This window comes from Epinephelus fuscoguttatus, linkage group LG20, assembly GCF_011397635.1.
Source record: "Epinephelus fuscoguttatus linkage group LG20, E.fuscoguttatus.final_Chr_v1".
Classification (NCBI taxonomy): Eukaryota; Metazoa; Chordata; class Actinopteri; order Perciformes; family Serranidae; genus Epinephelus; species Epinephelus fuscoguttatus.
The window spans coordinates 23,879,458-23,906,616 of NC_064771.1; the positions used below are offsets into that span (position 1 = coordinate 23,879,458).

Here is a 27,159-nt window from a genome sequence, read left to right on the forward strand (position 1 = left end):
CAAAACATAATTAATGTGAAGTTTGAGTGCATCAAAATTTGGTTCAGCAGAAGTTAGTTTACTGATTATAGAGAGTAAAAGAAAGTGGTTTTTACTCTGTGCTTCTCAAATTCTACAACTTCCGTCTCCCACTCCATTGAGTCTGTGTCGATGGCTGAGTCGTGTGAACTGTGAGCCATCAGCTGACGAAACCTCGCTTCCTTTTCCAACTGGTCCTCCATCTTTTCTCTGCAGGACACAGAACATGAGCAGATTAAGTACAGACACCTTTAGAAGTCAGTGACATCCTTCCTCCACTGGGTGGCACAAAAGATCTGGTATGAAATCACTCTGGAAGAGGAGCACAGACTGATACACAGAGGAACTTAGTGATTAACATTCAAGGTTTCAACCTAAAAATAGAGCAGAAAATAATAACAGCCTGGCATGTAAACATTTTTTTATGTACACAAAAATAAGTGGAGGTATGACTCACTTTAGTTCTTTGAGTTCCCGCGCAGCATCGTTCTTCTGCTTCCTTGTGTCATCTAGATTCCTCAGAGCATCTGCCAGATCACTCACAGCTCTGTCCCTCTCTCGCCTCAGGTTGTCACACAGCGTGCTGACAGACGCACACATTTTCATACAAAATCAGGATCACACAAAATGGAAACAAATCTATTTCCATCCGAGTCTTTCTTCGCTAACATGCAACATAAACACGACATGTTTCCACCTCACAGGCAGACAGCTTTTGAAGCTGCTCCTTACCGTATGCTCTCCCTCTCTGCCACTATCTTGTCCCTCTCCTGGAAGGCCCAGTCTCGTCGACACTTTGCCACCTCGGCCTCTTGCACGGCCTCCTTCAGCTCCTGAGAGATGGCCTCGTACTGCTTCCTCAGCATATCGATCTCCTTATTAGCTCGCTCCATGTCCAGAGTGGCAGAATCTTGTTTCTGGGGGAGTTGGAGAACATGTAAGGTGAAGGAGGTCAGTGTGGGGCTGTACGAAGGATGTGAGCAGCGAGGTGCTTTGTGTGGGAGACACACTTTTAAAGACTTGATTTAATCACATTACACTTTGGGGAACTTCATAGTGAACGCTGCTTTTTGCCCCAACACATTTCTGTGACATTTAAGGCCATGCTCATCCTGACATTAGCACTGTATAAAAAAAGCAGCATCCTCATTAATTTCACTGAAACCACAGCACTGGCTCAGCAGGAGTCTGATGAACAGGCTCCAGCACAAAAAAAAAATCTGCAAACAACAGCTAGTTTACATCTACGTTTCATATGTAGGACGTAGTTTAGATTACACATATGAGCTGTCATCAGGAGGCAGTGACATCTTGCAGACTGCATCCAACCCTCGACGACACCAACACCCCTCCCCCCGATATCTGCTTTATTTTACCTTTTCATGTTCGCTATCAGCCGTATTAGGAGTTGTGAAGTTGCTGCTCGAAAACTCAACATTTCCTTATTTTGCTGCTTCACAATAAAAGTTTATACATAATACAGTAACATGGGACTTTTATTGTGAAGAATCTAAAAGAAATTAAATGTGTTATTACTGAATTAGCAGGGCTTTGTTAGCGGCTTTTCTCCAATAAAGGCAAGTCTAATACGGCAGGGAGGAAGAGCAAAAACAGAAACAGCTGTAGTGAGATGTTGATGAAGAGCAGACAGCTCACCTCCAACAGGTAAACTTCCTTTACCTACTCTGCTATGGAAACACACATGCAACAAAAATGGGGATTTCAGCCGTGGATCAGCACTCAGCTTTTAAACGTCATCACTCAAGACAAGCCATCATCCCTGCTGAGCTGGGCTGATGGCCCAAACCAAACCAAACCAAACCAAGCCAAGCCAAGCCAAGCCAAGCCAGCCCATGACTGTCGAAAAAGTTTATTACAGTGGTGCCAGACAATGTGGTCTCCTTCCTTCTCAAACACAGCCCAGCAAAACAAGACAGAATTCCTATTCTTGCACAAAAAACACAAATCCAAGAACTTTCAATGACCCATGTCAAGTATTGACTATTTTAAGAAACATTCAAGACCTTGAATTCTAGCCTCAAATTCACAAACTCTCCCTGGTCACATCGTCTCACATCACATTTGCCAATCAAATACATGCAAACATATTCCTGGTGGATTACTTTATGAGAAGGAGGATGTAATTCTTCTTTTAACCCTGCAATAGTTGTCCACAGTAACTTAGCAGAGCAAAATGTTGTGTTCTGGTGCAAATTAAAAAGCAACTGATGAAGGTAGTTTGAGGCCTAACAGCCTCAGATTGGATTAGGTGGTGTGGTTTGAAGTGGGTCAGACAGAGTATAATAAGTGTACGTCTGCTGGTGTATCTGCAGTAAATGAGTCTCTCTCGCTCTAAATAACTCTACAGCACGGAGACTGCCTGATGTAGTGAAAGCACTAATTATGTCCATAGCTAAATTAATTCCATTAGACTTTACTGTACTGTTGTTGGGCTTAATTATCCATCTCTGATGCAGTGCACTTCTCTTGTGCACTTCAAAGTCAGGGAGCCTTTTCACTATAATTGCTGGTAATTTCCTAATGCAGGAGTCTCAGGACTTTCACTGCAATTAATCTGACAATCACGATGAAACTAAGTGTGATGGGTCATACACGCTTTATCAACGAAATCAATGTGTGGAAATCCGCCAGCTGCTGATAGAAAACGTTTACTACGACTATACGAGATGGGATGAAGGGATTATTGTCAGGGGAATAAATCAATCCCTCCATTTGTAATGATAAATCTCCCGTCTGTCTGGCTACCTGTCTGGCCTGGTAATACTCTCGCAGCAGCTGGTCCCTCTGGATGATGGCCTCTGTCCTCTCCTTGCGGGCCACGTCCCTCTCCTCGCGCACCGTCTCAATGTCCTTGCAGGCCTGGCTCAGCTCTTTCTGGGCCTCGGCCTTGTCCTTCACCTCGTGGCAGTATTTCTCCAGCAGCTCGTTCTTTTCACAGATGGCCCGGTCCCTGTCCACCAGTGCTGAGGCCAGCTCCTTCATATCGCACAAAAACATGTCATCAGTGGATGACTGAGATCAAATGTGAGCCAACACTCAAACGTTTCTGAATTTCCTGTGTCATTTTGCTGTCAAAGGCATTTTCTTTAATGGTTTTATTTGAATCAGAGGTCTTCCTCTACCCAGGCTCTAGACCCAAACCTGCAACCCAGGACTCCAGTATCTCCTCTCAAAATGCAAAAATGGGTGACGTAAATATATTTTTTAGAAATTACAGGGTACAATCTGATCTCAGAACTAATCCCTGTGTCCATAAGGGTACGTTTCCGTCAATTTGGACCCTAAAGACCTCTATTTTGTGACGTTTTTCCTTCTTATCTGTACTTTTTTGGCCTGTTTCTTGTGCAGATGTGACACTGGAATATTCCCCAACGGACAGTTTTTCACCTGGTAGGAAGTTTGTTTTAGAAGCATTGAGGATATGTTTCTTATTTAAGTAAACATCAATCTGTGTTGACTGTTATGATTTTTGTTTATTGGCTGAATGACTCATGCTGAACCAGTGATGACACATGCTTTTTGGCCAGCCTAAATAAGCTCTGGGTGTTGCCAAAATTAATGACGACTGCAGCTATAACCAGTTTAACTACAGCCGACACACACGTGACGCAGTAAGTCAAGGCTGCTTATATTATTTCCCACACACAGCATGAAAACCTTTATAAATCTGAAGCGATCATCATTAAATTAATGTGTTTTACAGATATGAGTGACAGATAAGTGTTTCCCACCTTTTAATATAAAAATTATTAACCTGATTTAATTCTTAATATGGAGATGATGAGCCCTTGATTGAGCTGTTACCTGTCGGAGAGCCTCCAGCTCCTCACTAGCCACCCGTCTCTCTGAGGAAGTGTTCTTCAGCTTGGCCTCTGCCATCTCCAGCCCGGTCTGAAGCCGGTCCACCTCTTTGATCACCTGGTCCCGCTCGCTCATGATCAGGCGGTACTCGTTGATCACTGAGTCTCGCTCCTCCTTGTATTTCTCGCCTTCTTTCGCCGCCTTGAGCTGCTGGGTCTTCAGCCGCGTCGCCTCTGACTGGAGCCGCTCCATCTCTCGCTGCAGCTCCTTGTTCTGAGCTGCGGCCTTGGACAGTTCCTGCTGCGTGTTGTCAAACCTGTACCACATAGGGAATATGCTGGGTTTAACTGCACGTTCTGCAGATGAATGTTTTCTGACTTGCCTTAAAAAAAACTCGCAGATTTGACATTGACACTACGCTCAAGAACAGAGTTTGAAGCAAAGTTTTCTGCCACTGCTGTTAATCATTACACTTTTTACAGCTGCTGCTTCTGTGTGTGTGTGCAGCTTCTCCTGCTGCCAGTTTGGTGTGTGTAATATTTCTGGCTTTACCTTCTTATAGACGAGGAGTACTGCTGCTGATAGTGGATGGCGGCGTCTCTCTGCTTCAGCAGCATGTCCAGCTGTTTCTGCAGCCGGCGGTTCTCCTCCTCAGCCTGGTCCAGGCGACTGAGGTCTGCGTTGCGACCGGCCGTCTTCTCGTTATAGCGCTTCCGCAGAGCCTCGTACTCGATCTTCATGGCCTCCAACTTGTCCACAGCAGCATCATAAAGCTTGTTAAGGACGTCAGGCGACCCCTCTCTCATCACCTGGAAATGACATCATTACTGAATTAGAGAAGAACAGTGGGACGGCTTGTGTCATCCATTTGTGGTGCATTTAAATCAGGACATGAGAGATGTATTTCAGCATAATTATAAAAGGTTGAGGTTTGGCCATTCATGACTGCCTTATTTAATTGTACGATTTAGTTTAGCTTCAATGTAAACAATGAAGTTTTAAATATAGGTTAACAGTGTCTTGGCACAGGGAAGTAACTTAATCTCTTAGTAATCAACTAAAGCCTTAGGCCCTCAACTGTGTGCTGAGGTAGCAGGACAGGAAGAGACTTCACTCCAGATTCTGTATATCTTAGAGCTTTAGTTTAATAGACACTCCTACAGAAATGGCAGTGCTTCCCTGGTGCTTTTGTTCAGAAAAGGAAAGTTAGACTGCCTGCAGCTCTGTTTCTTGTTGCTCTGGATTAAAACAAATAAAAGTAAGAGAAAAGTTTCCTTGTTAAATTCACAATGTTTGTAAAAACAAGTTTGTTTGAACGGTGTTGTTCAAACAAACTTTGGTGCATTTGCCTGTTTGTTTTACTTAGGCTGCTTTCACACCTGCCCTGTTTGGTTTGGTTCAACTGAACTCAAGTTTGTTTGCCCCCAAATGCGGTTCGTTTCAGCAGGTGTGAACACAGTAGTCGCTCTCTGGTGTGCACCAAAACAACCAGACTGAGACCTTCTTGAAGAGGTGGTCTTGGTTCGGTTACAAACAAACTCTGGTGCTGTTCGTTTGTGACGAGAACCTCGATCCGAACCAGCTGCAGTCACATGACACATTGTTTGGGTTAAACATGAGCATGTTACAGTCCTGGAGGATTATTAATGTGCACCACCTCCTGTACTGCTTTAATATGCACATTCAGCACATCCAATGCATCAAAACATTGTTTTCTAGTTGGAGCCGCGCCTCGTTTTCAAACTGCATGGTTTGACTAAAATGAACAATGACAGCAATATAGTCCACGATGAGCAGTGCTAAAAATCAACCTGCGTAGTTGTCCCTCCATTGTGACATTAGAAAGTGTCACATTTATCTTAATCTAACGTTTTGTTTACTTCCTGGATTTTTCCCACATGGAAATTCTGACCGATCAAGAGCAGCTTTCTGATACAAGGCATTTTATCTGGTCTGCTTGTAAATGCTGCTGTGAGAACACAAACCAACTCTAGGCAATTATACAACTTTGTAACAATATTAGTCCCTGATTCAGACCACTCTAGGTCTGAACACAGCTTTAATTCACTCCTGCACTGGCTTCCCTTTTCAGACCCAGAGCTAATCCTTTGGTCTTGACTGATACTTAGAATAACCTACATTTACATGAGAGCCACTAGAACTGCTCAGTAAAGGAGATGCCTGTCAGTCCATCATATATCATGCCTACACTTCTTGTTTTTGTCTCCAACTTAAAAGCAACAGCGAATCATTTGGACCAGACCAGTTAGGGAGGCCTACTGCTAACTTAACTCTTACACATACACACTTAAACACACTTCCAAAATGCGGTTTCTCTTTTTCCAGTAAATTACTCCAGCTTACAAGACAAAGGAAACATTTCACAGAAGACAAAGTACCGTGTGCAGTAGGTCAACTGTGTGCAGTAGGTCACTGGCATCTAACGACTACACAATAAAAGTCGACTTTGAACTGACATCACTGAGCTAATTTGATTCCTAATTTGACTGACGCTGAACAGCAGTGTACCTGATGAGGACAATGAGGCATGTATGCCTGCTATCACAGAGCCATGTAAGACATTCCCCATGGTTATGTAAGGCACTGCAGACATTTAATGATGTGACCTTCTGACTGTAGTCAGACAAAATGTCCGACGGTGAAACAGGAAAAGACGCAGGTTGAGTCATTTGTCTAATCTGAAAGAATGTTTTGATCGATGGGAGACATGTGGGGACGAGCCTGTCTGACCCCATTTCTCAGAATGATGTTGCCGTCTTGGACATGATGGTCACTGAGAGAGAAATACATTGATTTTTGTCTCAAATGTCAAGATCCAAATGATTGAATCTCAAGGGCAGTGGGGATGGAAATGAGTGTGTGAAGACGTGTGTGTGCTCTGGTTTATGTACTCTCATCTGCAGCTGTATAAGCGTGAATGTGGATGAGGCTGCCAGTTCCACAGGTACCTGCTGGTGCAGCATCCTCATCTCAGCCACCTCTCTCTGGTCATCGTCATGCAGCCTCCTCAGCTCCTCGCAGGCCTGCTTCACGTGGTTGTGCTCCCTGACCAGCTGGATGTTGTCCTGTCTCATCGCCTCCAGCTCGTCCTTCAGCTGGGCATGCTCGCCCGCCATACGGCTGTGCAGCGTACTGAGGAGACACCACAGCAAGTACCATCAGACCGTGGGCACTGCCAGACGTGGTTAAAATCAGCATTACAGCACTTTAGACAAACTAAAATATGACTTTGCCGTGTGAGTCACAGACCAACAAATACTCAATGATTATGTCACATAGGATTTATTTTATTTTTTATTTTTTTAAAGATACATTGTTTACTCAACAGAATAAATAAATATAAAAGAAAACGGCCTATGACAAGTTCCCTGAATTTCAAGTTGCTCATTTGTGCTACCAAATATATTCAATTTACAATGAATAAAACAGCAAAAGGCAGCAAATCCTCACATTAGAGAAGCTGGATCCAGAGAATATTTGGCATTTTGCATGATAAACTACTTAAATGATTAACTGATTATGAACACTTCTGTTAATTACTGTAATTTCCTTTCAATCAACTAATCATTTCAGCGCTGCTCAGAAATAACACTACACATTTTTTATAAACAAATGGACATGAGTTCTCTTGTTGTGTGCATATTGCGTGATTTTACATGTGCTCTGCTCAAATCCATGCCAACAAGTTTTTAGATTTAGGGCCCTTTATACACGAACTATAGCAGTGGTTCTCAAATGGTGTGCCGTGATGCCGATCCAGTTGTGCCATGGGAGTTTGTGTGTGACACATCAAAAGCCCTGATTGGCAGCCAGTGCGAGGGATGATAACATTTAAAAGGAAGCACCAGCGAAGACGACCTACCACCAAAACCATCAGTAGACAGTGTAAAGAAAGCTACCCCTCTTATTTTTTTTTCTTACGTCATGATAAGAGGTGATAACACCATGATAACACACATTACAGAAGCTATTGCCTTGAGATTTTGGTTTGTCCTTTGGTGTGCTGTGGAGACAAAATGTTTGAAAACCACTGATCTATAGCATATGGTCTAAAGTGCATGATTCAAGTGCATTTAAGGCATGTCCAACTTCACTTATGATAGTTAAATGGTGCATAATCTGGGCACACAATAAAACACAGGGGACAAAGGGGTTTTATTTAGTCCCTTAATTAATCATGTGAGTGTTTTGTGCATTACATGAACTCAACCAGCCAGTCTCATCTCCCATTCCCTTTAAAAGCCAGGTCCACCTGCACCTGCTGCACTGCTATTTACATGTCTACGTGATTTCTGCTGAGAGTAATGCTGTGAGAGCAGTAACATCACTGCAGCGAATATCGTGGGACATTTAAGCAGCCAAAGTTAAAACTGTAGTTATGAACTTGACAGCGGAAACAGAACTTAACCTGTAATTTCTGAAATAAATCAATAAAGTTGCGCTGCTCCTCGTGAGGAATGTGCCCCATGTCTCTCTTATTGGGGAGGCAGACAGCAGCTCTGCTCTGTGCCATGTTCACACTTTGGAAAATGACATTAATGTTTTCCCTTATTAATGATGTATCATTTCATACACCTGCAACCCATCCATGCATCCCTGGGTGTGTAATAAGCAGAGTGTAGATGTGTTGTGAACCTGCCTATGTATCTGTCTCACTGTCTGAATAATTCACCCTTTAAATGCAGGAAAATACTGCACGTTGAGACCGGGTCAATGATGGTCAATGGAGCAATCTCTATCTGCTGCCTCAAAATAGCACTGCGCCAATAATGCGCCTGACCACACTTCATTTAAAAACCTAAACACCCACGGGCGTACAGAGAGCGCAAGTACATTGCTACTTACACAAAGTGGGAGCTGGTCTTGAAAATAAAAACTCTTTCGGTCTTAAACTAGCAATGACAGTTGCGCTATGCTGTGTGCTAACTTTGCGCCAAGTGTAAAATAGAGCCCACTGACTTTAAGTTATGTGTCTTATGATGCTCTGTATTCTTTTAATCCAACATGCTTATTTACTATTTGTTCCCACCGTAAGAAAAATCTAACCAAATACACACAGGCTACGGGTGTTGACAAGTTCAAGCTCACTCTGGGTTTCTAGGGAGCTATTTGTAGTTTTAAGATACTCTCTGATGCACCCTAATATGGACTGTTTAGGTACTGGGGAATAAAACTGCTCCATGGTAAATATTGTCATAACATCATACTGTTCTTTTTTAAGTCTTGAGGCAACTTCAGATGTGCCAATTAGTTTTATGCCAATATAAACAGTAAAAACAGCCTCTTATGTAATGATGCCTAACTGTTAACAGTGCAGACATGAATTACAACAAGGACCAATAAAATCCTCCATCATTACTGAGTGTTAATGCCAGCAGTGTTAAGTGGCTTATTGATTTTGGTACGATTTACTGATCAGGCATGAATGTGATGTGCCACTCACAGAGCATGGTGTTGAGTGTGAATGGATAAGTGCAGAGGCAGACAGGGCAGTAATAAATAAAGACTTTCTCTGATGTGCAAACAGGGCCCAGAAGGAGAGGCTTAAAAATGGCAATAATCCTTCATCTGTCTGTTTGCATTTGGGGCCAGATGTTGGCTCCCTACACTTTGGAGACAGTATGGCATCATTAAATCACACAAATGGACCAGCCTCCCCTTCACATCGACTCGGCGCAGCTTATTTCGCGGGGCAACAAATGCTGTGTTCGTAGCATTATCCTCATGGCACAGATGCCGTGCCATGCACACAGGCTTCAGATGATGATTACAGAGCATGCTTTGGCATGAACTCTTCAAGAAGGGCATTACTTATGGAGAAGTAATTCAGTCCCTGCTCTCAACCTCTGGTCTGAAGAGACGACTTGGGATTTACGCCGCTAAGAAGACAATAAAAAAAAACATTTTTCTACAACAATCACAAAGATGAAATTAAATTGATGAAGGGCTGCGAGGATTTTTTCAAGGCTTAACTCATCAGCTTTTGGACTGGTATAAAGGCTTCATCCCTATTACTCTCGCAAAAGTAAAATCTGTTCTATGCAATCTGCTGTGAATATGTCAGAGGAAGAACTGAACATGAGCTAAAACCCTGCAGGCGGAGCGCGAACGCATACAGCACAAATGCTCCGGCTGTTTAAAAATTTACAAAAGGCCCTGTAGTAGGGCTTTCCACTCACTGGTAGAAGTCTGCTTTCTTCACAGCCTCCTCGCACCTCTTCAGGGTGGTGCTGTGCTGGTTCTGCAGGGATTGCAGGTCTGCCATTGCTTTCATGCACTGCAGCTTCAGACGCTCGTAGTCATGACCTGCTTTTGAGTTTGGTCTATTTCACAGAGAGGGAAGAAGGGAGACAAAATTGTGATGCATTAAAATCGAGTTTTTAAGACGCCACACGGGAGGCGGAGAGAAGCAAGAGCGAGATAAACATCATACAAACTTTGTGCTCATGGGAACACGAGGGAAGAGAGGCATCATTAAAATTGTATGCGTACCCCTTGTTTTACAGAGTTGAGCATATTTTAAAAACAACTTTGCGTCACGTAAGACTTTACTCCACTTGGTTTTTTGTTGCTTTTAAAGGCTGAAAAGGCAAAATGCCTCTATTCACTGAGAGCATGTATACACAGGATCACTGCGCTTTGCTGTACAGTCAATGTTTGTCTTGGAAAACAGGCGGCAAGGCGCATGAGATCAGAACAGTACCTGCAGTCATCGAAGGTGGTTCCAGGTGAAGAGAGAGCCAGGCGTTTACGCAGTTCGTCCCTCTCCCGGGTCACATGCCTGAGCTGGAACAGAACCGTCTCCATCTTCTCGTTCACCTGGTGGCTGTCCATGTGAGCGGGCGGAGGGGAGGAGGCTTGACCGGGCGTACCTGTGTGAGTCAGCATGTCACTGGAGGCATGTGCCATTCACAGAACTCAAATGGTGGGGGTGCAGCTGCCATCAGAGTCAGTTATACTTTCTAATTCATTTAATTATTTTGGGTTAAATGAAAGAAGATTTGTAGTTTATTAACATGAGTATAATTAAGAACATACATGTAAGACTATATGTCTGGAAGGACTTATTTAACGTTTCCATAGTGTAACTAATATTCTTGTGTCTCTACACCTGCCAGCTGCAACAGAGGATGGGGTTTAAGGTATGTTGCTGCATGATCAGGTTCAGAGCTGGGTATCATTTAAATTACAGAACCAGTACCAGTACCATTATAATCATACAGATACCAATAGAGTACGTCAATCAATACCTATGTTAACGGAGTTGTGTGCAGTGTAGCCACTTTTGAATGCATTGGGGACATCTCAACACGGTGAACTGCCAACTCCATCAAGCACACAGTGCTCGACTTCACGACGCCACAGACTGTGTGGGTTGTAGCTGCTGCTGCAGGAGCGTGAGCTTTGCGCCAGGGACAGCTGTGAGAGACCCTCCACACACATGCACAAACATACACACGACGACAGGGCTAACTCTTAGCATCACACAGCTAACATAATCTAACGATAATTAACAGTTTTAACAACAGTGTCGAGTCGTTTGAGTGTCACTATGAGTGTGTTGGGGCCGTCTAAGAACTCGATGTGAGCCGCTGCTGCTGTGCAAGCTCGTGCTAACTGGGCAGACACTGAATTGACCATTCATCAGGAGGAGGGCCGCTCTGGCAACAGCAGCAACAGAAAGTTTGCTGCTCCAGCAGGGAGTCGGACAGGGCTGGGATCAGACGTCTCTTTTGACTGGAGACATTTCGATGCCACTTTCTACTTGGTCATTCTGGTTGACACCTTAAATGTACCAAATACCAATACCCAGCCCTACTCATGACCATGAATACTGAATTGCAAAGATTCTTAAAGCTTGGAAGTTCCGTTCTCACTCCCTTGAGTTAATGCAGCCAATGACATAAGCTAACCTAATTCATCTGTACGTTTCTACATTGTGCCTATGCTAACCCGGTAGCTAACAGCTATATGCTAGTGGAGTTAACATGATACGTTTGAGCGCTTACAGCATTAAAGGTTATGCGAGTATGCAAGCTATATTGTGTGTTTGTATTTGTTTTATGAATATTTCCACGAGCAATTTGGGTCTAGGTTTCTTGGTTTGAGTAGCTTGAAGATTGTGGAAGAAGACAACAGTCAAAACCTCACAGCAACATTTGTACTGGAATTTCCACAATGCTCGTTGTTTATTACCAACATACATATCATCATTACGAAGCCTGGTTGCACAGCTACTATCTTGTCATACATGAACGACATAGAGGCCATACTTAACCAAGCATCACACTTAAGTTTAGAGGCAAAACAAAACAGGGGTTTAGCAACAGGCTGTTCATGGCAAGAGCGCCGCCCGACTGACTGACTGATGTTGCATCTCTCGTATCTAGGCAATACAGTTATGTCGTTATGGTACAATTCACAATTTGAACGGTTACAGAATGTTCTGCTAGTCTCATAATTGTTTTGTTTATTTATTTTACTATGTTCTCACTGCAAGTTTGAGTAACATAAATGGCAGTAACCAAAAGAACGCCTTCTGTTTGTGATTTAAACCGCAGGGGAGCTACAGGGGGTGTTAGTGGGGCTCCATCGATTTCTTTTAAATGTGCAATCAGGCTAATAGATTGAAGTGTACAACTGATGTGCTTTCACAAAACTCTACTCTATGGGGGTTTTTTTTCAACTTTTTACTGAAAACCTGCAGACTTGACAGAGTGAAAATGAAAATGAAAACACTGATGTAAGATTTCTTGCAAGACTGAACTAAATATTAACCAGTCATAAGCAAGAGCTTCTTGTTGCAGCTACTGGACCAAAAATCGACACATTCATTACAAGAAAACACACTAACTTTTATCTTACTGTATCATATTTAATCATTGCTCACATTTTTTGCAGCCAAAATCAGTTTAATATTCTACCTCATTATTAATCTACTTCGTCGTACCTGTGTACTCATTAACCTCAGTACTTCCCCTCACTGATACAAATCAAAGCTGTTTCCCTTTCGGTGGCACTGACCAGTCAAATCCTCTCCGCCTCAGAGAATGACTAAATGAAACAGGTCTCTGTGTGTGTGTGTGTGTGTGTGTGTGTGTGTGTGTGTGTGTGTTTGGGGGTAGAGGTTTTCTAAATCCTTCTCACATCTGTGTAATCACTTGCATGTGCTCAGAGTCTAAACAAGCAGCAACCAATGACTATTTGACAAATATTATCTGACAAACATTAGAACATACTTGTTTTTCCAGTAACATAATGTTTTTCTTTTGACGTTTCTGAACTAGACACCTGAACACCACCGTGGGCACCACACTCACCTAAGCTGCTGAGCGAGCTGCTGCTCTCGGAGTCTGACGGCATGGTGGACAAGATGCTGTAAGTGGACCCTGCAAGGCGAACAAAACATTAAAGTCAGTTGTGAGTGTACTCAACCGTGTCTGCATTATAGTCAGATGATTATCTCCAGCATTGTATGGTACATCAAGGCTGTGGGGCTTGGGTTACATTCAGGGGCCTTTACTGAAAAAAGGCCAGCTGGAGGCATAATAAGGTGGGACTTTCCCCAACTTGGGATGACGGGACTGTGGGCTGACAGCAGAGTGTGGCTAATTATCAGTTGGGCAGAGAGCTTGAATACTGACTAGCCAGGGCCCCAAAGAGGCTGCAGCCTCAGAGCTTCTCCTTTTATCTCCTCTGACAACATCACACAGTCTCCCCCCTGTGAAAGCCCCTTCTTTTATAGCCTACAGTGATTCATAATTAACTGTACAGAAAGGAAGCCTCAGTGCAACACTGTAAGCACTATGGAGAAGATTGTGTTGTTTGAAGAAACAACGTAAACGTAACTTGTAAATAATCTGAAATCAATACGTTTTCATTGCTGGTAAGGTAAAGGAATTTTCTGTGTGCATAGCATCTTTCGCATCAGTCACAATTCTGTAAAAAAAAAAAAAAAAAATAATAATAATAATAATAATAATTAAAAGGAGCCCTATTAAAATGTTTATATTAAGGATAAAAATAAAAACGATTGACTGATGGATCACAATATTTATTTAAGTTTCAAATATCAATATCACTTTTAAATAGAGTGATGAAGGAATGAGTCTTAAAACCTGGAAATGAGTTAGCATTTTTGCACTTCCGGTTCCCTTGTCTTGAACTCTATGCGTGTTTGGTTAGGTGCCTGAAATATCTGTATAATGTCTGTATAGTAGTTAAACACAAGCTTTAGAGAGTTTCACATTTTGTTCTACGACATAAAATATCTCTCAGTAAACACCTCACTTTTATCTAAAAAAAAAAGTTGTTGCTAACAAGCGTGTAAATGTTCATAACTATAAAAGTTGCTCAGTGGAAGCCAAAAAAGTTTGGCAACCTGGGTATAAAATTACCCTTACCTTACGCATCTTAAGCCCACAGAGCAAACGCACTACAGACTTTGGTGTGCCAAGTAGCAAACTTCTGGTTTAGCTCTCCTATAACTTGGGTGGGGATAAAATGATTTAATGTTGCAGCTCCTCTAGACTTTCAAAATGTTATTGGACCCAATGGATCAAATCCCAATAGAGAAAAACAAGTCATTTCACAAGGGCTGTGACACAAAAATGTATCCACTGATTTACAGTCAGTGTCTTCCCAATGTCTATGGGAAAAAGTCTTTTTGGCATCACTTGATGGACCCGGATGTTGTAATTCCACTGTTTGGCCACTATGAAAATGGGCCTCAAAGCCTGGGGCTGTTCCTGGGGTCATAGTGTAGTTGTGATTCCCAACCAAAAAGTCCAGATTTCTCCTTAGTCATTAGTTCAAGGTGCACACAGTTTGATATATTCTGCATCATAGTTGAGTTTTGACATGTCATCAAGCAAGTTTGCTGTCTCTGTTAAGTAGCTCTCTGTTAGTCACTCACTCTACAGCAAGAAATGGCACTTAAAAATAAGTACTGTACTTACAAATAAAGTATTTTTTACAAACTTGACACGTTCACCAGTCACTTGCGGTCCATTCAAAATGGACTCCCAACCCACTTTAGGACCAGGACCCCCAAGTTGGGAACCACTGGTGTAGTTCATTTATAGCCTAACGTTAGCTTTTTACGTGAGGTGATCACTTTTTGTTAAAAGTGAGGTTCATTTGTGAAGATTATCTTGCTGAACAAACGTACAAGTGTCATAAACTTTTGGTCGCCATTTTGTTTTCTGCAATAATACAAAATCCAATGGAAAAATCCCATAGGCTTTTTTGTTGAGGGAACCAGTGCATAGCTGACTTCAAGGTTGGTCTACAAATAAAGCCCTGCACCACTCTATATCCTGTAAGGATTGGGCTATAGTCTGAAATCAAAACATACACGAAGTGGATAATCATTTTAATCTATTAAATGTCTGAAAATAGTCTATCACAATAATTATCAGAGCTCAAGAATAAGTCTTAATTTTTTTCCCAATAAACCAAAAAACAGCAAATATTTGACATGTTCGACTTTACAATTAACAGACTGTCAAAATTGTTATCAGTCAATGTTTTGTCAAATTGTTTCAACACTACTCCCCACTGTTAGCTCCCTTCATCAAGTCTAATAAGCTCCTCCACACATTTCCACCTTTAAGTGTGTCAGGGAAAAAAGGGATTTTAATGATGCTTGAGATGTTTTACAGACTGCGCAAGTCTTGATCAAACAGCCAGCAGTGCACATTTACTGAGATGTAACTTGGCCATGGGATGAGCAGCTTATAGTTCAGTTACATCAGCAACTTCCACCCCTGATGTAAAGTCTAGCGCTCGACTTGGAGCAGGAGCATGACAAACGATTCTATTTACCCACGTCCCAGTACTCTAAATCAATCCCTGGCTGGCTGAGTTCCCACTAGCTAAAGGAGACTATGAGTTTGATTAAGACTGGAAGGAGCCCAGCTAACATGGCTCACCCCTCTTTTTCCCAGCGAAGCACTGAAAGAAGGAAAAAAAAAAAAAAGACTGATGTGCCTCAGGAACCGTGGCATCCCATGGATCAAGCTCTCTTTGTTCTCGCTCTAGCTTAAGTTTCCCATGACTCTGTTTGAGCAGAGAGTGTCTCAATGGGCAAGGTTCACTGTGTCATAGCTCACTCACTTCTCTGCCCGTGTGGAAGTCATGTGACACGGACCTTACTGCGGTCTGACCCTCGCCACTCAAGTATCTCATTTAGGCTGGTCTCTTTTCTAAAGTCACAGCAAACTTGGTGCATATTCTGACCTACATTCAAGGGCTAACAGAAGCACCAACGCTGAGTGCTGATATCTAAAGATCACATCTGGTACTCTGCTCCACTGATAGCGGATAAGAAACACTCAAAATGCTGTGCCTTTTCCACGAAAATGGGTTCATGTTTTTACTCAGATCTGACAGCTCCACAATAAGTTAAATATCATTTGGGTTTAAAAGCTCAAACGCTTTTTATACAGTACAAGTCCCCGAGGTCACTGCTTTTTATTTATTGATCCAGCAGCTCCAGGAAGTGTCCCCTGACAAGACAAAGTGTAGTCTTGTCCATTTGACCTCTTGTTTCAAGAAGTCAAAAAAAATGCAAATTCATCTCAGGGGTGCTAACCATTTAAAGGGACAGTTTCACCCAGATTTCTCAAAGCTCCCGTTCAGCACATTGGATGAATTGTCATTTGTACAGGTACTATTAGTGCTCTGAGAATTAATCAAAATATCCGATCCTCCAAAATTTTGGTTTATCTTTCTTAAGCCCCTTTCCCACTACACAAAAATATCCACCAACGCCTGCTAACATCTGGCTTTTAATGCAATGGGAATGGTTTTAATCGACATTCACACCTGGGTCAAATGACTCTGCAGTAGTCAGGGGTATTTATCCCCCCCGGCTCCAATCGGCATTGATGGGAACACAACACCCAGGTGGACATGCTAATTTTAGCCCCTTAACTGGCAAGATGCAATGACGTCCCATCACAAAACAATGTCCATTTTTGCCAAACATCGATTAAAATGCAACAACAACAAGCATTTATTTGCGGAGTTAAAACATTTTTAGCTGTTTCCTAATGTTTTAAGCTACAGTAGTTATATAGTGGTAGTGTTCACATATCTTTAAGCAAGAAAACAGGGACTCTCTGAGGTTGCATGTATGTCACAGTTGAATAAGAATTAAATTAGCTTGTTGATCTCTTTGGAAATTCCCCAAAAAGGGGTTTCAATTATGTTAAAAGGTTACTCTGAATATATCTTACAACAAAAAAAATACCAAACCTTTGCTGTTTCCAGTTTCTCAAATGTGAGGATTTGATGCTTTATCTATCCGTTACTTTGTTTAGTGAATATCTTTACATTTCAGACCGTTGTTGGGACAAAACAAGACATTAAAGCTGAAGAGATTGTCCAGTTGATTATCAATCAATTTAAAATGAATAGACAACTATTTTTGTCACAATTGAATAATAATTTAATTCAGACTCTGTTGATCTCTGTGGATATTCACTTCGAAAATGGTTTTTATCATGTAGAAAGGCTATTCTCAATGTTTTACTGCAAAAAAATGTGTGCTGTATAGTGCCAAAATCTATATTAGTCTACACCAAGTCTGAAAGACAGACTGAGTAAGTAAGAGATAACAAACTGTCTACCTCTTCCCAAGAGCCATGTGCACAGATCTGGTCTACTGGCAATGGGAAAAGAGTCTACGGCCTATTTTTAGCGGGTTTACCCGTATTTTAAAAACCTTTGTACGCATGCTAATTTTGGTGTAAATGGGGTAACGGTGTGGTTTTCTTTAACATGACCATGATCACTCCAAAGAGTCACTAACGTGCCTTCAGATTCTTGTTTTCTTGTATAAAGAAATTTGAAACTGTCACTACATAACTACTGGGGCTTGAAACCTTATGAAGCAACTGAAATAATGTTTTGACTCTGCAAAAAAGTGCTTGTTGTTGTCGCATTTAACTATCGTCTGTGGTAAAAGCTAAATAGCTGACCAGAGAAAACAGGGGAAAAGAGCATTGGCATCAAAATCTACAATTACTGGAATGCACTGCGCCGCACCAGACCAATAAACACTCTAACTGGGGGATGACGTAATGCAAACTTGACCATTTTGACACAGGAAACAATATGGCAGCTGGCTGGTAACAAAGGATCTTGAATAACAGTTAAACAGTAAGCTAAAATATGTTTCTGGAAACTTTAGGCGAGAAATAGGCAACACAGTAACAGAATATTGGTTTATTTTGATCCACACTGCTTAATTTTACAATTTGGTCTGAGTTTTAGAGACAGAGAAAGAGATGGGGAGGGTTTAAATGCACTATGTCTGTGTACTCTTTGTGCCTGTGGTGGCAGGCATGCGCAAATGTGGAAGTACAATCTGTAGTTTGAGCAACAGTCCTAGAGCAAGTGAACATTTGGATTTGAGCTGGGGGCAAGCAGTGAGATCTGGGTGCTGGGAAGATGTAGGGAAGTTCACTATAGTTCAACTATAGTTCAATACTACCCACATGATTAGGATACAGAGCTTGTTGGAAATCAACAAAGTATTCCTTTGAGTCCATTGGAAAAAAAATCGTGGCTATTCCAAGCTTGTTACCCTCTTGATAAGGAGAAGATCAAGAACAAATGAAACAAAAAGAAAACCCTGAAACATCAAGCATTTCACCCTCCTCCTACCTGACATCCAGTCTTATTTCGCAGTGGCACAACACAGCCAAGTTAACACGTCAGCGAAGATACACACCCTTGTGATGTGCTGCCGTCACGTTATTGTTCTTCAAGAAAAGGCTGGAACAATCTGTAAACAAAAGGTCTTTTCTGTGTCGAGCCCTGAAGCTATGGTTATATAAAACTAAGGAATATCTTTGTTTACTTGAAAAAACAAACAAGCCCTCTGGGATACACACCTTTCGAAGTCCTGCACAGACTTGCATCATTCACATCACAGTGAAACTCTTGCAGCTCGGTGATCATTTCAATAGGGCTATATTTAGCCTCTCTGTTGTTGACATTTGATTTTGGAGTACCTGCTGGGGTTAACTAATGAAGCTCTCGCTCATTAACACTGTTTTGATTTCAAATCAATCTAGCTCCCTCGCCCTCTGGGACTGCGGGTGACTGGGGAGAACAGGCTGCTGACGGCGCACATTATTTAGAAACATAGGCTGTAACAAGCTTCTGTTTTCCTGGGGAAAGGCCCTTCTTTTGGCTGTGCAGTGGAGGAACCTGTCTGCCCAGTAGCAAAAAGCAGCTCAGCCCATTTGTGTCCTGTGTGACTACCAACAGGGAGCTGCAGAGACTACAGCAGACTACTAAGACCAGCTCAGAGCATGCACATGAGCATGCACAACTCTCTCCAGCAGCATGAAGACTATCAGTGCTCAGTTTTAGACTCACCACACGATTGTGAAATGCAGCGCAAAAATGAAAAGGCTTAGGAAAATGGACTCACTCTGCAGCTTCAGTTCTCTTATAAATAATGAGGACAGAATAAATGCATAATTAACACCTCACCATTCAGCTCAGTGAGTGTGATGCGATAGCTCAGAGTGAACAAAGTAACTAGGAATGCAAATATTTCTTTTGAAATGCAAAGATGCAGTAGAGATGCTGACCATGTACCAGTGTGCATGCATTACTGCTGTGGAATAATAAGTTTGGGGACATAAATCACGACCAGTTTGGCTTACGCTGAATTTGATGATAAATTTATCAGCATCATGAAAAGAGCAAGAGTATTTTTGCAGTTTTAGGATCTAACTGTGGGGAAGAAAAGTATATTTAAAAAGAAACTCATCCACGAGTGGGAAAAGGTGGTGTATTTGTGTGAGCATATATATATATATTATATTACTCTGAAGGATCTGCAGAGGAGAGTAAATACATCCCAAAAGAATTAGACAGGAGGCTGAGATATGCATCATCTACAAGACGTTTGTTTTATGTTACAAATCAATGATCACTGATATCCAGTAGATTAGAGGAGGGTGAAAAAGAAGTGCTGAAGGTGAAATCTGTGGCATGTTAGAGCATTTAAGCTAATGTCCATGTGTAATAAAGTTATTTCTATAAGTCAAGGGCATAGGTTTTGTTACAACACTGGAGGGGGGACTCATGTGAAACAGTGTTTTGGGGGTCCTACGCCAGAAAACACTTCATTCCTGCATTCTGGTGAATGTTGATGCACCAATTTCTGCCTTTTCAGCACCAATTTAATGACTTAAATTTGTCAAAATAAAAGCCCCCTACTACTCATGGTTTTACTTTGGAGGTCAGGGGGACAAATACACGTCCTAAAAGTTGAGGGCGATGTGTCCCCTGCAACCTTCCTGAAATAAACACCTATGCTGTAAGTGATAATGCACAATAGTGTAAACTAACAACACCATTTTTTATGTCACAGCTGAATAAGAATGAAATTTTAAGCTTGTTTAACTCTTTCGAAATTGCCCCAAAAGGGGTTTTAATTATGTAGAAAGGTTACTCTGGATATATTACAACAAAAAAAAGTGTGTTGTATAATGCAGGAATAGTTAGACGGTAAACTGAGCTCATCCTCATCTTTTAAATCATTTATTGAGCAGAAATCCCGAATAAATATTTGCCGATTCTAGTTTTTCAAATGTGAGGTTTTGATGCTTTTTTATCCGTTATCTTGTTAAGTGAATACCTCAGCATTTTGGACTGTCATCGGGACAAAACAAGACATTAAAGCTGAAATGATTTTCCTATTAATCGTCTTTCAATTGACAATGAATAGACAACTATTTCTGTCACAACTGAATAAGAATTAAATGCAGACCATGTTGATTTCTGTGGATATTCACTTCAAAAATTTGATTACTTGATGCTGTAACACAAGAATTCCCCAGTTTGGGATCAATAAAGTTCTATCTATCTATCCATCCATCCATCCATCCATCCATCTATTAAGAGCTAATGGAACAAAAACTGCTGGAGTAAATATACCTTTTTTTCAGTCTTAAGGATTAGTGTATCTATTGATTATTATTCCAGTCCACTGTCGTCTGTTTGAGTCTTGTAAAGAGTCCATTTTCTTTCTAGTTGTCCCTCTTATAGTCTCACTATGTGTGTCAATTTCTCCGTTAAAAAGATTTCTTCCACACTGGTCCTTCATTGATGGTGTTTCTTTACCCCCGTGTGATGGGCATCGTTCAATTCTATGACATTTTATAACCCAAACTGTTATTAAATTAATAAAAAAGAGGAATTCACAGATTCATTGATAATGGAAGTAGTTGGTTCTTGGATTTAGTTTTGTACCGAGACACAAATGAAACTGACATCTCCTATTCTCACTCTATAGTAAGTCAGTGTGTGCATTTACACCCATTTAATTCTTCACTCATTCATTTGACTTTGACAGTGGGTTATTGATTCTCACACACACACACACACACACACACACACACACACACACACACACACACACACTTCAGGCAGCCCTGCTGTCACTACATTGATTGTCTGACTCTTTTTAGGTCCATTAAATACTTTCACAAAAGGCTGGCAGGGCTGTGCTTTTAGTGACATGGCAAAGGAAACAAGCACAGTAGTGTGAGTGTAAATAAGCATCGGGTCACATGATGGTGTAGCCCTCTCCCTCACGCTCTCACTCCCTCTTTTATTCCTGCCCAAAGGAAAAGTCATGCCCTTCATCAAGTTGTCATATGGTCAATACTTCTAATGTTGGTTAGATCATGCCCAGAGCAGGATCGAAACCAGGTTGGATCACAACCAAAGTAAAGGACACATAAAGTCATGTAAACACACCATAGGCTTTTCTGTAAAGCACCAAATTCTGTGACCCAGCCCCTGAAGTCTGACTCACTAAATTCAACGTTTTCTTAATGGGGTTTGGTGCTGGGACACATAGTTCAGTGTTATGTGTCTGATTCAGCTTCTTACCGGTTGTGTGATCCACGGGTCCGGTGCCGTTCATTAACACAGAGTGCAGGTGAGGGTGCGTCTTCTCCAGAGCCGAGCAAAACTCAGCGAAATGGTCCCTGTCCTTACTTAAGAGTATCTTCAGCAGAAGGTCCACTTTCTCCGAGTTGGAGGAGCAGTTGTGTCCCAGCTCGTAGCGTTCCGCCTGGCTAAGGGTCCCGCAGTGAGCCAAAACATCCACAACGCGGTCCGCATCTGTTATCGACTCCACCAAGTTCTGGTAACATTTCTCCAACAACTCTTTATGCTTGGGCTCCATCTCGTTTCGCTTTTTTTTAAAAAAAACAAATCAAACCTAGCTACTTCACGGTCCTGCTAGCCAACTTCACTCCGTGCTACTGTCGTAACTCCCCGAAACTACCCCGCTCGGCCCGGTCGGGACGGTTTTCAACCCGAACTGAAGGATACACAAGAAGTAGCCATATTTGTTGCCCAAGGCTGTTGACTGCACGAAGATGACAACACATTTTCCCAACCGCCGCCGCCGCCGCCGCGCTGTCTCTCCCCGACCACAAAAAGACGTCTCTGCCTCTTTAAGCTCCGCTCCGAGGTCGTTACGAAGACATTGTCGTCCTGAAATCAAAGTTCTGTCGACATGTTGAAAAGTGTTGAAACTCTTTAGGAGCTCCTCTCCCTGTCAGACTACTAACTCCGCCATGTCTCAGCGTTCAAGCAGCTGTAGCCCTGTGCCAATCATATTTCCGTGCAATGGACATTTAAGGTAAAGGTGGGCGGGGCTTTGTGTTCAGACGCACCTGGCTCCCCGCCGCTTTAATTCACATTAACAAAAACATTATGACACTAATAACACTTAGCCAGTGGAGGTGTATCCTAAGTACAAGTACTTTACTTTAGTACAGTTTTAATGTACTTTACTTGAATAGTCTGTTTCTATTTTATGCTACTTTTAAGGTATCAGAGGAAAATATTCTACCTTCTACTCCATTTTTTAATCATTTTAATTTTTTATTTATTTTATTTTTAATATTTAACTTTATTTACCAGTTATGTTGCAGAATTAAATTATTAATGTGCTACAAAATATAAATCAAACTAACAAATTCTGATATTATTATAGATTAAACTACCTTGCAGTAAAAAATAAAAATAAACTCCACCTTCACCAGCTGCAGTGCCAGACCCAGGACATTCAGCATCTAGGGAAGCCCCCTCCCCCCATCATCATCATTATTATTATTAAGTTGTTCTGGGATGTAGCCGAGGTACAAGTACTTAAGTACTATACATTTTTTAATGTATTTTTAAAATTAATTTATTTTTATTTTCTTATATTAAACTTTATTCACCAGTTATGTTGCAGATTTAAATGATTATTTTGCTACAAAATATATATCAAACTATGACTGATAATAACTGATATTATTATAGGTTAAACTATCCTGCAGTATAAAATAAAAAATAAACTCCACCTTCACCAGTTGCAGTGCCAGACCTAGCATGCAGCACCGAGGGAAGCCCCCTCCCCTCATCATTATTATTATTATTATTAACTCTTATATTATATATTATATTTGGATTATATGGAGTTGTTCCGTCTAATAGTGGGATGTAGCTGAATTACAAATACTTAAGTACAATTTTGATGTACAGTACTTGTACTTAACTTGAGTAAACTATTTCTATTTTCACTACTTAGGCATCAGAGGGAAATATTTTACCCTTTACTCCACCACATTTTTTAATTTTTATTCTTTATATTTAACTTTATTTACCAGTTATGTTGGGGATTTAAATTATTGATGTGCTACAAAATATAACTCAAACCAATATATTCTGATATGATGATAGGTCAAACTAACCTGCAGTAAGAAAAATAAAAATAAACTCCATCTTCACTAGTTGCAGTGCCATACCCAACACATTCAGGACCCATTATTTTTATTAACTCTTATACTATATATTATATTTGGATTACATGGAGTTGTTCTGTCTAATCATGGGATGGAGCTGAAGTACAAGTACTTTACTTAAGTACAGTTTTGATTTACTTGTACTTTACTTGAACCTGTTCCTATTTTATGCTACTTTATAGGCATCACAAGAAAAATGTTTACCTTTTACTCCACTACATTTTTTTGTTGATAACTTTATTTACCAGTTACCTAATACATTTTAAAAGTAACTTTCCCAAGACTGCCAGCTGCAAGTGATAAATAAAGTACAAAGTATAAAGTTTTAAAAGCAGGACTTTTACTTGCAACAGAGTATTTCTAACTGTGGTATTACTTATTTAACTAACTTATGTAAAATATCTGAGTACTTCTTCCATCAACACTGTACATGGAATATTCTTTTAGGATAGTATGGTAGGTGGAGTACTCCATTACAAGTAAAAGTCTGCATGTCACTAGAGTAAAAAACAAAGTTAACAATTTAAGTATCAAAAATAAAAGTACTGATTATGCAGTAAAATGGCTCCTGTAAATGTTATATTTTTATAAATTATATTACTAAATTATTGTTACTAATGCATTTATGTGTGCGTAGCATTTTACTGTTTGTCAAGATGGAATTAATTTTAATTATCTGTTTTAATGTTGGCAAGTTTCATCTAGTGTATCAAAGGCGATTTCATAAGTTCATTGTATGGTTTGTATAAACAATATTTATCTGTAAAGTAATCGGTAACTAAAGTTGTCAAATAATACAGTGGAGTAAAATGTACAGTACTTCCCTCAGAACTGCAATAAAGTTGCATGAAAGTACATCAAATTTGTACTTAAGTACAGAAATTGAGAACATACATTTTGTTGTATTTCACTGCTGTATTCATGAGAATGTTTCCTACTTTATGCATGTACTTTTGCAATGTTATGTACATTGAATTGTTAAAATACTGATATATGAGCCCCCTCAAACTCACCACCAACCACCCATCGGGAGATTTTGACCAAATATAAAGTCTTTAAAGTTAAGGTCTAATTATTTGGATTTTCCATATTTGGGATAACTGTTGATTTATATTTCTTTCAACTGTATTTCCCTGCAAGAAAGAATAATGCTGTGAACCTTTTTACACTGCCAGGAACAGAAGTGTGGTGGTAGTGAATCATTTCTCTTTAATTTTATTTCATTGGCCAAAGATGAGTCAGATTTAAAGATCACATTTGACTGGTTTCGATCTTATTGCTTAACCTAACATTGACGATAAGAAAAATGGGAATTTGAACATGTAAGATTCCACAACAACTGGGCGATTCCCTTCTGGTCCACAAAAGCTATTAATGGACCTTATGGAGAGATTGTTTTGACGACTGTTTCCATGTCAAGGATGAACTTTCAATCTCAAAGTATAATATAAAGAGTCTGAAAATTAGTAAAAGCCCCCAGTAAGAAAAGCAGTATTCAAAATATGCACAGAAGTCTCATACAAAGTCTGGTCTTTGGGGTTTAATACAGTCAAGCCACCTTGACCGTATATTGGTGAATTTCTCTTGTATTCTGAAGGAATATGTCAGTTTCTCCATATATTTGATGGACTATGTCTATCCAGTCTTTAATTGAGGGAGCCTGGAGTTGTCAAGAGGGTTCTACCTTTGGAGTTTATCTCTTGTGGAATATTGCATAGATATAAAACATCAAATCTGAAAGGGATATTGGTTCTCAACACCTTCTCTAAGATCTGATGGATGTTCTTTCAGTAAGTAGCCAGGACAGGGTATGACCAAACTATATGAGTGATATGTGTTTGCAGCCTGGCATTACCTCCAGCAATCTGTGTTGCTAGTTCTGTGTCACTTCTGTTGGGGAGTAATGAACAACCGAACCAAACCCTTCCTACAGAACTCCCTGCAATTAAGAGAACTTGTAGTTTTCCACTGTATTCGGCAAACCCTATGCCACTCCTCCTTAGAGAGAACCCTACTGTCTACCTTGTCCCATTTCTCTGTAATATACAGCAACTCTTCTGATATTCAAACCGTTGTATATCCTCGAAATAATTTTAGCATTGCTTTCAGAGATATAGGCAGATATAAAGATTTTCATTATCCCATCTTCTAGGGTTGTCAAATCAATGTCTTTTGTGCTTGCTAACAAATAATGCCGCATTTTGGAGGAATCTGTAAAAACCTTTCTTTGCCCACATACTAAATCTTTTGTCACTCAAGTTGCAGGAAAAGATCACAATCAAAGGCACACCATCTTAATAATTTTGAAAATTTCTGTACATTACACAATTTTTGAGTTAAATTGGGCAAACTTCCGGCCCTACCTTTGCACCCTTCTGAGTGTCAGCTCTGGTAGTTACCAGCTACGCTCCTCCAGGTGGTTGCTCTTTAATGTACCCCTGGGTTTTAACAGATTCTCCTACTTGGACATGGAGCAATCTTCAGAAAGATCTTAAATTAGAGATCTATTGATGAACTTAAGGGCATCATAAAGAATGTGGTGACAGAGACATGTGATCGTTTTTTCTTGAGAGGCTGCTATGTTTGAATAGTTGTTGTTTTATTGTGGATTTTTGTATTGTATTTGTTGTGTTTTAAATGTGTTGTGATTGGCTGCGACCTTGGCCTGGCCTCTTTTGTAAAAGATTTTCAATCTCAATGGGAAGTCCTAAAAAATAAGAGCCAGAAATAAGAAGTACATAAAATTAAGTGATTTTTCTCTATTTGCGCCTTTGTTTATGTGATTTCCTGGATTCTTTAACCTCTTCAGGGCCCCTAAAAATCCTTAATTAGGAAGAAATCTGAGACGAAAAAACACTCTTTGGTTACACTGATCAAAATTCATGTCCACACTTACAATATAATCTTTGATGAGGGGTAGTGTAGACATTTTAGAATGTGAATAACTGCTCTTGTACTTCTCAAAAATACAGTGTTTTCTTCGAGTTGGTGATTCTATGGGTGGAAAATTGAGCAAACAATGTTTTCAGTTGTATAAATATTACAAATCATGCATCTATTGATTTGGACTTTGCTTCCCAAACCCTCATCCCTTCAGCGAATCCAGGTATTGATACAACACAGGGATTATACCCTCCTGAAAAGGCTTCTATTTTATTATGTGAAAGATTTTATTTCCTGATCTGATCCCGGAGCAGACTGTATACCTCCAGATCCTATAGTTGCCTGCTCCTCATCTGGATTGTCCCTTGACACATCTGCCCCGCTCTGTGAGCTTTCTTCTGCTCCACATAATCCATCAGATCTCAAAGGAGGCCGACGTCATGTAAGTCTGATATTCTAAAGAAACACATGATCTAAAAGCAGACAATAAAATTATATTTAAGATTATCTATACGTGCTTATCTGAAGCCTCGGCACAGACAGCTGATCTGCAGAGACGCTGAACGTGGAAATCTACTTT

At 40.6% G+C, this 27,159-nt stretch overlaps 1 protein-coding gene across 2 annotated transcripts in view; it reads right to left on the reverse strand.

The window, feature by feature from the left end:
* LOC125880928 (disks large homolog 5-like) overlaps nt 1-22,519 on the reverse strand; it is a 47,895-nt gene extending 25,376 nt beyond the window's left edge. Inside the window, exons 1-11 of one of the 2 annotated variants that reach the window (XM_049563767.1) lie at nt 21,787-22,519; nt 13,182-13,250; nt 10,565-10,718; nt 10,041-10,184; nt 6,810-6,993; nt 4,393-4,649; nt 3,844-4,156; nt 2,785-3,015; nt 751-935; nt 476-601; nt 96-228 (exon numbers count right to left, since the gene is read on the reverse strand). In XM_049563767.1, coding sequence (XP_049419724.1) covers nt 96-228; nt 476-601; nt 751-935; nt 2,785-3,015; nt 3,844-4,156; nt 4,393-4,649; nt 6,810-6,993; nt 10,041-10,184; nt 10,565-10,718; nt 13,182-13,250; nt 21,787-22,084 — 2,094 coding nt within the window. In that variant the 5' untranslated portion in view covers nt 22,085-22,519. Of the gene's footprint in view, nt 1-95; nt 229-475; nt 602-750; nt 936-2,784; nt 3,016-3,843; nt 4,157-4,392; nt 4,650-6,809; nt 6,994-10,040; nt 10,185-10,564; nt 10,734-13,181; nt 13,251-21,786 lie in introns of both variants that reach the window. The other variant, XM_049563766.1, reaches the window with a different exon arrangement.
* Between the last annotated feature and the right edge of the window lie 4,640 nt (nt 22,520-27,159).